The sequence below is a fragment of the Cladophialophora yegresii genome, assembly GCF_000585515.1.
Source record: "Cladophialophora yegresii CBS 114405 chromosome Unknown aczIN-supercont1.4, whole genome shotgun sequence".
In the NCBI taxonomy this organism is placed as follows: Eukaryota; Fungi; Ascomycota; class Eurotiomycetes; order Chaetothyriales; family Herpotrichiellaceae; genus Cladophialophora; species Cladophialophora yegresii.
The window spans coordinates 3,564,068-3,577,845 of record NW_006913048.1 but is presented as its reverse complement, the minus strand read 5'-3'; the positions used below and the strand labels follow the sequence as shown (position 1 = coordinate 3,577,845).

Here is a 13,778-nt window from a genome sequence, read left to right as displayed (position 1 = left end):
AAATCGAAATCCGCTCAGGTACGCGCTGCTTGCCGAGCCACTGCCATGCTCTGCAAGCCGAAGACGGCGTCCCTCGGTCGCGCCAGATATTGTGTCAACTTTACAAAACCATCTCATCCTGTCCTCCGGTGACGTCGTCGAGGACGCGCAACATTTTGGCGTATGGCACGGTGATCCGCTGTAAATCTCGATGTTTCCCTGAGCAACGGTTAGCAGTGTCAAACTCACAAGGCTGAGAGACAACTCACCGAGAAGCAAGACAACGTCCTTCAGGAGCTCTTCTCGAGACCACCCGCAGATGGTCTTCGCATCTTCCCGCCAGTTGCGCCCCTCGATGGCGTTCGCCGTGGCTGCACTGCTTTCGCCATCATGCTGAACAGACTGGTCAAGGATGCCGCCAATGAGCGTGCGGAGGAGTTCTTCGACTTTGAGCCTCAATCCTTCTGCTCCTAGACGTTTTGCGTACATGAGCAGGTATATCCGGAATTCGTCCTTTGCGCCCAGCATCAAAGCCGCAGCCATACGGTTCTCGAGATGCGCTATGGAAACACCGGACTCGAACGTCTCGAACCCTTCGCGTGACAAGAGAACCTTGACCAGCCGCTGCAAGAAGTAAGCGCGGCCCCGTAACAGTGTTTCTGAGGTCGTGCTTCTTTCCAGCCACGGCACAATACCAGACGAGACATCGACCGACTTGTCCGAACCAGATTGTGCCTTGGCGGACTGGACATTGCCCACTGATGAATCTGTCGTGTTCCAATACTGGCTGCCCACCGCCCACCACACTTCTGAAAGTCGCTGCCAGCAGTACATCTGCGGTGAGTATGCGTAGCCATCACCGTTCGACATGCTCACGATGATCCGACCTTCCGAGTTCAGTCGAGCTTGTGTAATTGCCGGAGCACCTGTCGGGTGGGCGGCGAGTGAATGGATCGCAGCGTCAAGTACAGGTGCCAGCGAAACTGGGGGATGTGGTGATGACATGCTCTGGATGTTCCACACATAGCACATCCCCACGGCCGTTATACACATCAGCCACGACTCATACGATGCCAGGATGACGGGCTGTGCTTCCGTGACTATGGCGCTGTTGAGCCTTCGACCGTGCGGAGTCCATATGTAGATTGACCCTGTCTCGTCCCCTACTGCCCAGAAGGTCCGAGTCCCTGTAGCCAAGAGGACGGGTCGAGGTAGAAAGTCCAGCCAGAGAGGCTGATCTTTGCGCGTCAGTGTGATCCGACATGGCTCCCGATCTTGCGCTCTGGGAGTCAGTGACTGAGGAGAGGGGTTCTTTATTTCGAGAACGAATTCAGCACGGGACTTGGATGTTGAGTCTCCCGCCACATCAGCAGGTTTGCCACTGCAATCGATACCTTGTATAATTTGCGCTCGGACCTTGGGAACGGCAAGTCTTAGTTGGGCAACGCTCGATGCTGGGTTGACGACAGCTGGTCGGATGAACTCTGGGGTGGTTTGCTGGATATTGACCATCGGTAGTGGCTGCGCAGGAAGCAGCCCGTCGGCGCCATTGACGACGATAGGTGCGGCTGCTCGTTGACTTGCAGCCGTGACTCGCTTCTCCGCTGCGCCGGGCTCTTCTCCCTCAATCTCAGCATACTTGCGTTTGTTGCCAAGTAGCAACGTAGGCAAGCCGCCCTTTGGCAGGCCGTCAAACGGCTTGGAGAGGTCGAGCACTGTTTGGGGCGCATCTTTGGCTTGCTGCACGCTGGCGCTGGCACTGACAAGTTTGGTCTGTGGCAACGAGGATTCTGTTCCACCAGCGCCTGACACCAATAGTGGCCGTATCCTCTTCTTTCCATCCTTGGTGATCTCAACTCGATTCTTCAGTTTTTCGAGTTTCGCCTGGTTTTGGTCGTCTTGTGCCTTTGCCGAGGCTCGGCCAGTGAGGCCTGTCTCAGTTGCGCCATTTGTATGAGGTTCCTCGGCGCTGCTACCATTGGGCGCTCCGTTGGTCTTTTCTGCTGCTGCCGGTTGCGAAGAGTGTAGGTCGCCCATCAGAGCTCCCATCCGGCCCTCGACGCCTTTCAGCTCACCAGCTTTGCTCATCTCTTCGAGCAATAGCGCATCGGTCGTCTCCGGGAAACCCAGGCCTTTCCTCGAGGTACCGAACTTGGTGAGTGACCGATCGTTTTCTTCAATAGGTCGAGTGTAACCCAGCTCTCCCACCTCGAACATGATGGTGAGGATCGTCCCATCCAGAGCAGTCGCGAACAGCGTTTGACCATCCGGACTCCAAGCAATATCCGATATGGGTTTTGCCGCGACATCCTGCTGCACTACGAGCGGCCGAGGATTGCTCGTTGTCCAGATACTGAGGCACTTGTCTGCGCCGCCACACGCGATGACGGTCGTGTGAGGCGCTACATGACCTTCCGGCAAAGGCCTCGGATTTGGGTCCGATCCATACAATCTCGGAGAGAAGGCGCAGACTTCCACCGGTCCTTCATGTCCAATGAGCGTCGTGTCACCACCCCAGGTCCCGCGTTCGATTATAGCGATCGCACTGACCGGCCCGTTGACGGCATTCGCCGCTGCGATATGTTGCCCATCGGGGGCCCAAGAGCACCGCCTGAAGTATGTTGTTAGAGGAGACTGAACAAAAGGTTGTGTAATGGTGGTTTCGAGCACAAAATTGTTCACTGCGTCATGTGTGGTGTAATTCTGCGTCGGAGATGTGAACCGGAAGATCTTGATGGTCCTGTCGTCGCTGGCTGTGGCGAAGTATTTATTTGCCGGGTCAAATGTGATGCCCTTGACATGGCTGGAGTGGTTGGGCAGTGTCTTCAGCTTCTCGAATGTAAAGCCCGACCAGACCACCACTTTCGAGTCCAAGCCGACCGACACGAGAATTGTCCCATCGTGTGACCACCCCAGATCTTGCACATCGTTGTCATGTCCGATCAGCCTCCGAAAGATGCGCCAGTTCTCGACTGGGGGTGCCTCGTTTGAACCTGTGTCTATTCTCAGCCATCATCCTTCTTCCTCACTTATGGACCTGACAACGAACCGAACGCGGCATGAGAGGGCGGGCCCGGATCAAGGGTATATATGCACACGATCTTGTCGTCTGCGCCTGAAGCCAAGAACTTTCCTCCCGGTGAGAAGCGCACTGTGTGAATGGTCCCAGAATGATAACTCATCGACGCCAGCTGCTTGGGCTTGTCGTATTTCGAGTTGACCGCATTGTAAATGGTCTCGGTTGACCATATTCGCACGTAGCCATCTTGCAAAGGTCAGTATGCATTCAGATCTCCTTTCGAGAGCAGGCGTCCACATACCACCGGCCGCGGTGACGAGACGCTGGCCGTCTGGGGAGACATGGCAACTGTAGACCTCGAAATCCTTCTTTTCTCCTGTTTGCGCCCAATGTCAGCCTCCGCCAGGTCAATCACGCGCATGCGACATGATATACGCGGTTGCAACGCGTCCAAGTTCTCTATGTCGGGGAAGAGGTCGCACCTCCGTGGGTGAGCCAGATGGGCTTAATGATGTGCATGGCGCTTTATCTCTGCGGCCGCGGGAAGCACATTCTGGGTGGAGAAGATCAATGAATACTGAAAAGATCGACGGCAAGTGTGATCAGGTGTTAGTGAATGGTCAGGGCAAAGCTGCGCGTTGAAGAGAACGAATCTGTGGTTGAGTAGACGTGCTGGTGGTGGCATGTCAACCAGCATTCACGGTCGCAATTTGGCAACAAATGACTTCTCCAATTGCGCACCTGCAATGGCTGCCTTCACGGGGACAATTAGTTCACCCCCAGTGAGATCGTTAAAATATCTACAACTCTCGAATTTGCGGATCTCGACTACCACAGTGCAGCTTGTCTCAATAAAGAGGTCTTAAAGCATCGACACGATCAAAATGCGCGGATGAGAAAAATTCCTCGAGAGCAAGCACAGGTACAGTCGGAGGGACAGCTCATCGCCAACAGTGATCAGAGTCCAGTCTTCACACGCCGTCTCCGCTGTGGCACTGCGTTTTCCGAGGATGCACTTCCTACAGCATCTCCTCTCGAGTCACTTGCGACCATCGCCTCCATCCGCCAGCAACATCTTGAGGCCGACAAGACACGCATGACTCTGGCGGGCGCTACCCCAATCGACGACGACGACGACGACGCCGGCGAGTAGTGGGTGAGTCCACCGATGAAGATCCTTCTGTCAAATACATTGATACTATCAGCGATGAACGAGTTCTGGGTGAGTCCAGAAAGTTCTCGGATGAGCATCCCAAGCCGCGTTCGCCCAACTGTGCAACTTATCCCAGTTCCGGCACGTGTGTGTCTGCTCAAACCATGGCTTTGGGCGAGTCAGCGACAGAGGGAGAAACGACCCGCTTGACTTACCAGTGTCATATTGATCCAGGGCTGGAAATACATGATGACTGGGGTCATGTCGGCACTGCATTGAATACTTTGGCGAAGATAATCCAGGCAGTGATCTGCAACGGTGATGGCAGTCAGCAATTTGTCTTTGTCAAGTGAGTGCTCCGTGTCCAAACGCACCGAGGTGGACTCGAACACCATGTGCCGTGCGATCTCTCATGCCGTAGTAGTCCTCATCGAGACTCATTCGTATTCGGTTCTGTGGTTGCATCAGTGTTGGCGACATGGTCCAGATATGCCAGACAGTGCTCACCAGGCAATGTAACTGATGATACGCATCCAGACCAGTTTCGTAGAGGCCAGTGTCATGATAGGTACTGGTCCGATCTCTGACATCAGGTCCCTCTTGCGACCGCAGATTGACAATTTGAGCTGAGCGACAGTTAGGTGATTGGCACGACATGGTGATCCTGTGATTTTGCTTACGCCGTAGCAAGTCATTCCAGGCCTGATCGATTTCAGGGCTTGGCATTCCCACGTACTTGGGACCTGGGACATCTTCGATGTAGTTGTGACCGTCGACATCATCGAAGTGCACGCCGCCCGTGAAAGTAACTTGCCGAAGTTCGATCGCCCCGCGTGCCGCGACTATCGTACACAGTATATGAGCACAACCGCCAGGAGCTGGATGTTTTCGATACGTACCGAGATCTGTCGAAAATCCACTCTCGTACGTCCCTTGGTCGGATGACATGCGGACGTCGGTTTTCGTTCTTAACAACAAAAGAATCAGGAACAAGTTCAATGTGGCACAGGTGTAAAGGCATATCCTCTCAATTTGTCTTCCCATGGACTGCTGCTTGCGCGTGATTGTGACCTCTTCCTCTAACAGATGGGCCTGCTGTTCGTGGTCAGAGAGGTCACTCCGGTTCTGTGGCCAAACAGTGAGCTTCTCTGTGATTTCTGACATCGGAGTGAAGCATTTCAACAGCTTCATAGAGATCCTTTCTTGTAGTATTGCGTGTATTGTTGCAAGTTAGATCAAAATGGTTGGGCCCATATTCCGCCTCGAAGATGAGCTTATATGGCCTAGGCTGTGTGTTCTGGGTGGAAGCAGGCGGCCGGCACAGGTTGTGGCCTTCATATCGCGACGTGAGCAGCTGTGATCCTGGTGCCCAACGTATCTGGCGCTAGACGCAGTATCAGAAGCCGGTCAACATTGACTGCATGTTGACTCAACAGCCAAGCCCGATCGACCAACTGTACTCAATTTGGCTGCTGCTTGTAAGCGATCATAATGGGACGGAATTCTCACAAGCACAGGATATTGATGTGTGATGGTGATAGCGGCCCCGATGCAGACAATCATGAAACTTCTCCTCCTAGCAATCGTGTCTGCTATGGTCATGGTACGAGCCTTTGCATTGCCTCTTACCGGCGCCGAATTGCTTTCCCATCGTCCACAGTAAGTGCTGGTGGTGGCACCAGACGTATCTTGGACTGACGAGCAAGCTCAAGTGCCAGCGATTTGGGCGACCAGGACAGTACAGAACGATCTTCGGCGGATTTTGCTGTTGCCAGCACATATGAACTCGCGGCTCGGCAAGAATCGGGTCCACTACAACAGCGAGACTACGAGAATGCCATCATATACGATTAGAAGACTGAAGATTGGATGCTGGAGGCGATGAAAAAAAAGTGGACATGAAGGCACAGAGATGAAATTGTGAAGAACCTGTAACGGCTTGAACAGCTGGACCATCGACAGCTCGGCCTCGCCTCAACATCCTGTGGTATTATGTAATCCTACGGCCGACTACCTAGAACCTCAGGGTTATATTAGCCTGTGGGCTCAATGTCCAGTAGTGCAGTGGAATCACAAGCCTCGTTGTATCATTAACCTACCTCAGCACTTCGCTCAGTGGCTTCACACATCTCCAATATGTAAGAGCCCCGTCGCTACGGGACGGTAACATCCATCTTTCCGGGCTTCACATGACCGGTCCGAGGGTGCTGCTGTGCTTAGCAGCTATAGGCTGTGGTCTTGCCAATGCGAGATGGCAGTAGTGGCGCTCACCGCGAAGAACCTCTTGGGCTATCTGGAATACACATGCGTGTCCTCCTCTGGACTGTCGCAGCTGACCACTACTCTCCCAGTATGACGACATGGGCACGAGTACAGGTCCTAAAGATGATTCAACAATTACCACCGTAGATCCTGATGACCTCCCGCGGCATCATCAAGCCGCCAATGTTGACAACGACCACTCCAAGTCCACGTGTCGAACCGACCGTGTCGCTGCATGAAGCGTATAAAGCACTGCCGCCCGACAACAGTCTATAAGGTTCTGCTCCTCCAGGCCTTCTTCAATCCCCAGCAGCAGCCACAACCCAGTCAATCGATCCTTTCCTAACGCCTGGCCGTTGCCGCCCACGTCTGTCATTATGAAGGCCTCGATGCTTCTCCTCGCCCCACTTCTCGGGCTTGCCGCAGCGGCTCCTTTCCCAGGGCCCAAGGCCAACGATGCCGACTCTCCCATCCTAGGGGTGGTCTTCGAACGTCGAGGCACCTCCCTCGTCGCCCGACAGTGCGACAAGGACTACGAGGCGTGCCACATCTACAGCCGGAGCCCGGCCCCCAATGAAGATGAACCAGATTATCCCGGCATGGGAATCATCTACGAGCGTCGAGGCAACAGCAACGAGCTGATTGCGAGACAATGCGACAAGGACTACGAGGCGTGCCACATCTACAGCCGGAGCCCCAATGACGATGAACCAGATTATCCCGGCATGGGTATCATCTACGAGCGTCGTGGCACCGAGCTGGTCGCGCGACAATGCGACAAGGACTACGAGGCATGTCACATCTACAGCCGCGCCCCCGCTCCGGCCCCAGCGCCCAACGACGACGAACCCGACTACCCGGGCCAGACGATTGCATATGAACGGCGCCGAAGCGAGCCCGCGCTGGTCGCGAGACAGTGCGACGACGACTACAAGGCATGCGACATTTACAGCCGTAGCCCTGAGCCGATGCCTGAGCCTATCCCGGAGCCTGAACCAGAGCCTGTCCCCGAGCCGGTCCCAGGGTGTCCGAAAGATTACGAGGCTTGCAGCATGTACGCCTAAGTCAAAGGATGACTGGTACGCGACGGGAAATGAAGCAGCGCCGTTTGTGTGTCATGTGTGTATGTATGAACCCTATACAGTTGATCAGCGACGAAAAGTTGCAGCTGACGCTTTCACCAGGCATGCATGCAAATCGTGCGAAAACGGCTCAACGATGCACCCGCGGTCTGTGAACAGGCTACAAACGTAGCTGGATCGGTGATTCAAGCGAGGAGGATAGCGGTGGTTATGGCGGATGTGTCTTCAGGAACCCCGAGGCCAAGACTCCACCATTAGTGGCACTGTGGCAGCGCGATCCAAATGTATGTATGTAGGGGATAAGCTGTCGATCAGAGTTGGAGGGGGGGTTTTTCACAGAATGTCACTCTTTTAGTCTCGATTATTGGGCAATTCATGCCAACCTGTCTTTATGCAGATTGCAATTTTCTTGACTCGCGTAGACACCTCTTGATGAGATTGGATCTTTTATTGAGCTATCGAGTCTCCTTTTCGTCTCCTTTTCGTTGCAACCTATAGCCGGGGGAAACTCTCATCCCTTACCCTGTTTTCATCGGAAAGTGAGGAGCGCTGATACTCGGTAGTCCGACCATCCGTTGGGCAAGTCTGGAGGTTTGGACCTAGAATGCCTAGAACTCTTGTCGTACATCTTGGATTCTTATCGTGAAGATAACATGATCGAAGGGTAATTGCCACTACAAGTATTTAAGTACTTAGAGGCGACGAGCATGTTAAACACCGAGACTGCATTGCCTACGGGGCCAGGATCAAGGCACAACATGCATGTATTGGGGCATCTTGCAGCTCTGGCATGGGACACGCGCACATTTTATATCATGTTATTATTGCCAAGTATCTCAAGAGAGTCAGTCAGGCCATCCAGCAGCGCGCGTATGTCGCGGGCGCTCGTCGAGTCTTCTTTGACATTGCTCAACCCAAGATCGGCAAGGATAGCTTCCACATCATGATGACTCTCCGTCCCACACTGTGAGTCCATCGCGAGTGGCAGGCTAAAATCCGGGTCTGGAAAACGTAGAGCACTACTGCCTGATGGGTTGCTCGATGGGGCAAAAGTCATGTTTGTTGCTACACTCGATGCACCAGTCTGTGGCGATTGTGCATAGGGCTCGGGCCCTACTAATTCCGGGTCTGTCGACGTGAGAGAGTGTTGAAACGTTGGCGGTGCTAGTAACGAATCATCCAAGTGCCAGGGAGTGAGAATATGTGTATCTAGATGCCGCTGCTCCGGGATCGAGGGCGTTGACGCAAGCGCTCTTTCTGGCTGTTTTTCAAGTTGTACATGTGCGACCCTCGTTTCCACTCTACCGGGACGGTTGGTAGCCCGGATTACGTCGGGGTGGTGCTGGCAGTCTTTTTGAATCCTGGCAGAGATGTTGCCAGACGTAGGACGTGAGAGGACTTGTGTGAGGATTTCAAGGAGCTTATGTTTCTCGCCATTCTGTTGGTGAATCTGCGCCTCCAAGTCCCGAATTCTTGCCTCCAGCCTGTCACGATCATCTTGCTTTCGCTGACGGCTGCGTCTTTGAGCGTCCCGGATTTGGAGTCGCCGTAGCTGTCTCTCTGGTAAGCTTCACAAATTCTACCCATGACACGGCAGACTCACCTCACTTGGGTGGAAGCAGCCTCTGTCTGGAGTCATGGTATGCTGTCCGTCAACTTTACCTGGCCAGGTAGTACATCTTGCACCTGTGGTTATATGAATGCATTACAATGGGGATCATGGCTTTCGTCATCCTGCAGATTCGTACCATGCTGAGCAGTAAGAGCTCGGTCTTGCCATATAAGGCAATGGGTCCATAAGCCACTCTAGACCTGTCCCTCATCAGCAGATGATAGTCCAGGAGTGAACTTGAGTAAATAAACCAGTGTGAGCGCAGCACTGCTGTATAGGCATCCACTCTCAGTGGCGAGGTTGAGCAGAGCGGAGCAGCTCTTGAGATACACGAATTGCGCCCTTTGGGAGAAATGCTGGAAGTGGTATCATCTGAAGATAATCGTTGTTGGCAAGCTCTCGACGCCCTTGTACACATGCACCGTTACACTTGGGAGCTTAGGACGAGCGCTTGGAATCCTTCGGCCCCTTGGCTCTGGCCTCGCTATAGAAGCAGGAACTTAAAGACGGCGATCATTTTAGACCGAGCAAGGCTTGTTTCAGCCGCGGAGACTGTTCGAAGAAGTACGTGATACAGTGAACAGTCGGCATTGTCGTCGTTAGACTGCGCATGCATGTCTTTTCAACTTTGGACAGGCAAGGGCACGGTGGGTTGGCACGAAGGGTGGCAAGTAAAAGGTGCCTCCAATCCTTCGGTAAGCGAGGCTTCCAGGTCGAGCTCGAGGCCGATGACCCCTCGAGGCAACTAAACCGAGATGCACCTACACCTCCCACGGTATTTGTACCTCCCTTGGTTGACAGTCACGCGGGAGGGGCTGGTGGTTACTCTCTCTCTTACTCTTACTTTACTTGAACCCTTAGTTCATCTCTCTCTCCTCGTAGGATACACAATACCCGACCAGATCCATCAACATCCAACAAATTGGCATCGCGCTCGGACAGATCATTGCTACAACGAACGTCTAGCTAGACAGATCTCGGACTCGCATTCGAGCCCGCGGCAAACCTCAGACGTCTCTGATTCGCGGGCGAAGAACAGATTTGGAGAACAAAGGATCCTGCCTAGTGCTCACCCTTGTGAAGATCCCTTGACAAGAAGGACGAACGACCCAAGCTGTGTATCAACAACAGTGTCAACATTGACTCATCATGAAGATCAATGATCGACGTCGAACAAAATGGTTCGTCGTGAACTCTCTTTGACCTGCAGCACGGCACTTTGAACTTTCTCAGCATGGTCAATCCCCCGCCAAAAGTTCGAGCGAATAAGAAGGGCGACGCGATATCAGGATCTCGTCTTGCCAGGTGGACAAATATCTTCTTTTGCTGAGGGTGAGTGTGTCTCACGATGCACAGCGACAGACACGCCCTGCTTGAGCACAGGCTTCACGCGTTCCCGGTTTTCCTTTCAGGCCATCGCCGCTCTCGACCCGTGAACTCCAGGAGTATCCAGTTACGATGCATGGGACCACAAGCTCAGGAAAGCATCTCTACCTGCCTCTCGCACAGACAAGAAGCGAAAACGACGAGCCAGGCGACCACGAGGATGTCGACAGTGAACGAGAACTTGTCAACTTGCGCCGCACAGTAAAGATTTATCGGCATGCATTGTGGCTAATGCTGTTCCTGACGGCGGCGATACTCGGGACCTTTCAGTTCGTCCAACTCAGCATGTCTCAGACGAGCCTGTTACACTCTGACAAGATGTTCCCGCACGGGTCGTGTGAGTGATGCCTGCAGTGCTGTGTTCCACGCTGATGCCTCCCTCTCCAGTTGAGAACCATCTCGTCACCTTTGCCAAAGGGAACGAGTTCGAGCACAGTCTACCCGACACCGAAGGTTCGGCTTGGAATCGTCTACTCCCTGGTGAGTTACCTTGGTTGTCGCAAAAGGTCAAGACAGTCTAACCGACCTCGGGGGCTGTCAGCTGGCAACTTCGGCTTCATACAAGTGCAAGACCCACTCCGATTCAATGTGACAGATGGCCTTCCGTTCGATCCCCACGAGTACCAAATGCGACCTGCATGGCACTTCGCCGAAAGAGCACCCGGGAACAGGACCGAAATCTTTGTCCTCTCCATGTATCACCAGATGCACTGTCTGATCATGATGCGTAAGATGTTCATGACCATGAGTCCCGAAGGCAAGGTCGTCGCGGGCATGTCCCCCGCCGAGGATATCAGCAATGGGCATCTGAACCACTGTTTCGACTACCTCCGTCAGGCGATCCTTTGCGCCGGCGATACCGCGTTGGATCATTATGCTTGGGACGAGACGGGGCCAGAGCCGGTATACGGAGTCAATGGGTGGGGTGCTACTCATGTGTGCCGCAAGCTGGATAAAATCGAGGAGTTCGTGAATGAGAATGGCTGGTATCGAGGACGAGTCGAGCAATCAAGGGTGTCCACGTCATGACACAGAGACGGTATATGACAGATACCGACAGTGATGAAAGACGAAGTCACACCACCTCATTTTGTGAAATTTCAATCGAATACTCGAGATTCGACCAGATTCGAGTCCAAATCTGCATAATCTTCGTGGCCGTGTCGCATGTCCTACGATTTCTGACAACCCTTGATGAAAGCAGCAAATTTGGAAGCCCAGGAATACGGTTTGGCCAATGTTGACTTAAGGATCTCCCACTAATGCCGTGAACTTTGCTTGCTGGATATCAGGTCCGCGGCTGCTTCTCCTCCACAAGTTGAGAGAGGACTAATCATGGTACACATCACTATCAATATTTTGGATAAGCCATGGCATTAATACACGGATGCCCCGCTCTTACCGCATCACGAAAGAGTTGAATATGTGTAGAGGCCAGACGGTCCCCCAGTTACTGTAGCAGTGCGCTCATTTCCGGGCATTCGCTGTCTGGTCGAATCCCTCCAGGACGGTCTGTGCCACGTCCTTGTCACTCAAATCTTGAGGTATGGAGCCCTCGGTCGTCACTGCTGCTGCTGGCGCCGACAGGTGCCTCGCAGCTGTCTTGGTTTGTCCTTCGTTGACCTTGCCATACACTGCCATGGCGCTGGCAATCATTTGGCCCATATCGCCGACGTTGCCTGGCACCACGACTGCAGTGCCTTCCTTCGCGAGCTGCCTGAACGCAGCAACGTACTCCTTGGCGACGTCTAAACTTATGGCTCCCTGGGCGTTGGCTTCGCCTCGCCCTATGGCGCTGGCAACGGCGTCGATGCCTCGGGCGGTTGCCTGTGCCTTCATCAAGATAGCTTCAGCCTCGCCGGATGCCATGTTGATCTGCTCGGCCTTCAATGCCTCCGACGCAAGGATAACAGATTGTTTCCGACCTTCGGCGATGTTGATTGCGCTTTGTCGCTGACCTTCGGAGTCCAGGATTTCCGCTCGTTTTGATCGCTCGGCCGTCACTTGTCGGTGCATGGCCGCTACCACGCCCTCCGGAGCATGAATGTCCCTGATTTCGTACCTCAGACATACCACACCCCACTCTTGCGCGGCCTCATTGATTGCCTGTGTGATGTTCGCATTGAGATTTGCTCGCTCCTTGAGGACGTGGTCGAGGGTGAGTTGACCAATTTCGGATCGCATCGTCGTCTGCGCTAACTGCGAGATGGCGTACTCTGCATCCTCGACCCCGTAACTGCACCGCGATCAGCTCCCGTTCTCGCCATATTGCGGGCCTCTTACCTCGCTTTGTATGCATCAAAGACCCTTGTGTATAAAACGCCGTCCAGCTCTAACGTCACGTTGTCCGCGGTGATAGCGCTTTGGCTGGGAATCTCGATCGCCGCTTCCTTTAGCGACTGGACGTAGGCAATGCGCTGTGGTCTATGTCAGTCTCCGACTTTTCACATGTCTCGGACAAGGACGCGCCATACATCGATTATCGGCATCAAGATAGCCAAACCGGGCTCTAGTATCCGGTTGAATTTTCCCATGCGCTCCACGATCCATGCTGTCTGTTGGGGTACGAATCGGATGATGGTATTTGCAGGTAGCGAGCTCTGGCGTTGAAAGTACGTTGGTGACGATCCGCTCGAGCCTCCTATCCCCACCGGGCCTCCTGGAAACGATGGCGTCGACGTGGCAGTAAATTGTCTCCGGCTCCATACTGCCATGGGTGAGTAGGCTAATGTTGCAGGCTGCAGACTTGTGCTTGAGGGTGCTACCCGCCGTGCCCGACGAGGTAGACTCCGCAGAGCCGTTGATACCTCCATGGCGGCCACGCTGACAGACGCAGCAGTATCACTAGGTGGCTAGGTCGATGGACAGAAAGCTGATGGGATGGCAGGCCGTAGAGGTTGATGAAGACATACGAGTACGCAGGCAGCCAATCAATGGCAAGAGCGAATTTTAGCCGCGACGGAGCGCTTCAAGCATTATCCAACCCGGCGAAATGATGTCCCCCGGTCGAGTCTACTGCTGCTCACCTGCTATTTAGCCCTCTTCATGAACGATCGACGCGGGAGGCCGTTGACAATGACCTGTGTACCTTGCACTCTGGACGTCTGGGGTCCCTGTTTCACTGGATATGGTATGTAAGATCACGTTCACCACAGCTGCCTCCTGTGACCTGCTTTGATCCGCCCTCAAATACAAAGTTTCGACGCGCGATTTCAGATACGGCTGGCTGTCGTCGAGGTAACCCTGAATCACCTAAGCCTTGTAATCGAGCCTCTCACAGGGAAA

At 53.8% G+C, this 13,778-nt stretch overlaps 5 protein-coding genes across 5 annotated transcripts; 2 read left to right on the top strand and 3 right to left on the bottom strand.

The window, feature by feature from the left end:
- Positions 1-100: 100 nt before the first annotated feature.
- On the bottom strand, positions 101-3,517 carry A1O7_06648 (protein HIR1; the record flags this gene model as incomplete). Its single annotated transcript, XM_007760649.1, has 5 exons — positions 101-198; positions 249-2,972; positions 3,029-3,244; positions 3,300-3,374; positions 3,481-3,517. The coding sequence occupies 5 exons, from the start codon at positions 3,515-3,517 to the stop codon at positions 101-103; spliced, it is 3,150 nt and encodes a 1,049-aa protein (XP_007758839.1).
- An 813-nt stretch (positions 3,518-4,330) lies between these two features.
- Positions 4,331-4,631, bottom strand: A1O7_06647 (uncharacterized protein; the record flags this gene model as incomplete). Its single annotated transcript, XM_007760648.1, has 2 exons — positions 4,331-4,461; positions 4,526-4,631. 2 exons carry the CDS (start codon positions 4,629-4,631, stop codon positions 4,331-4,333), a joined length of 237 nt encoding a protein of 78 aa, XP_007758838.1.
- A 2,159-nt stretch (positions 4,632-6,790) lies between these two features.
- On the top strand, positions 6,791-7,477 carry A1O7_06646 (uncharacterized protein; the record flags this gene model as incomplete). Its single annotated transcript, XM_007760647.1, has 1 exon — positions 6,791-7,477. The coding sequence occupies one exon, from the start codon at positions 6,791-6,793 to the stop codon at positions 7,475-7,477; it is 687 nt and encodes a 228-aa protein (XP_007758837.1).
- A 3,387-nt stretch (positions 7,478-10,864) lies between these two features.
- Positions 10,865-11,522, top strand: A1O7_06645 (uncharacterized protein; the record flags this gene model as incomplete). Its single annotated transcript, XM_007760646.1, has 2 exons — positions 10,865-10,973; positions 11,035-11,522. 2 exons carry the CDS (start codon positions 10,865-10,867, stop codon positions 11,520-11,522), a joined length of 597 nt encoding a protein of 198 aa, XP_007758836.1.
- A 438-nt stretch (positions 11,523-11,960) lies between these two features.
- On the bottom strand, positions 11,961-13,207 carry A1O7_06644 (cell division cycle 20-like protein 1, cofactor-APC complex; the record flags this gene model as incomplete). The annotated part of the gene is made up of 3 exons (XM_007760645.1): positions 11,961-12,729; positions 12,777-12,910; positions 12,968-13,207. 3 exons carry the CDS (start codon positions 13,205-13,207, stop codon positions 11,961-11,963), a joined length of 1,143 nt encoding a protein of 380 aa, XP_007758835.1.
- Between the last annotated feature and the right edge of the window lie 571 nt (positions 13,208-13,778).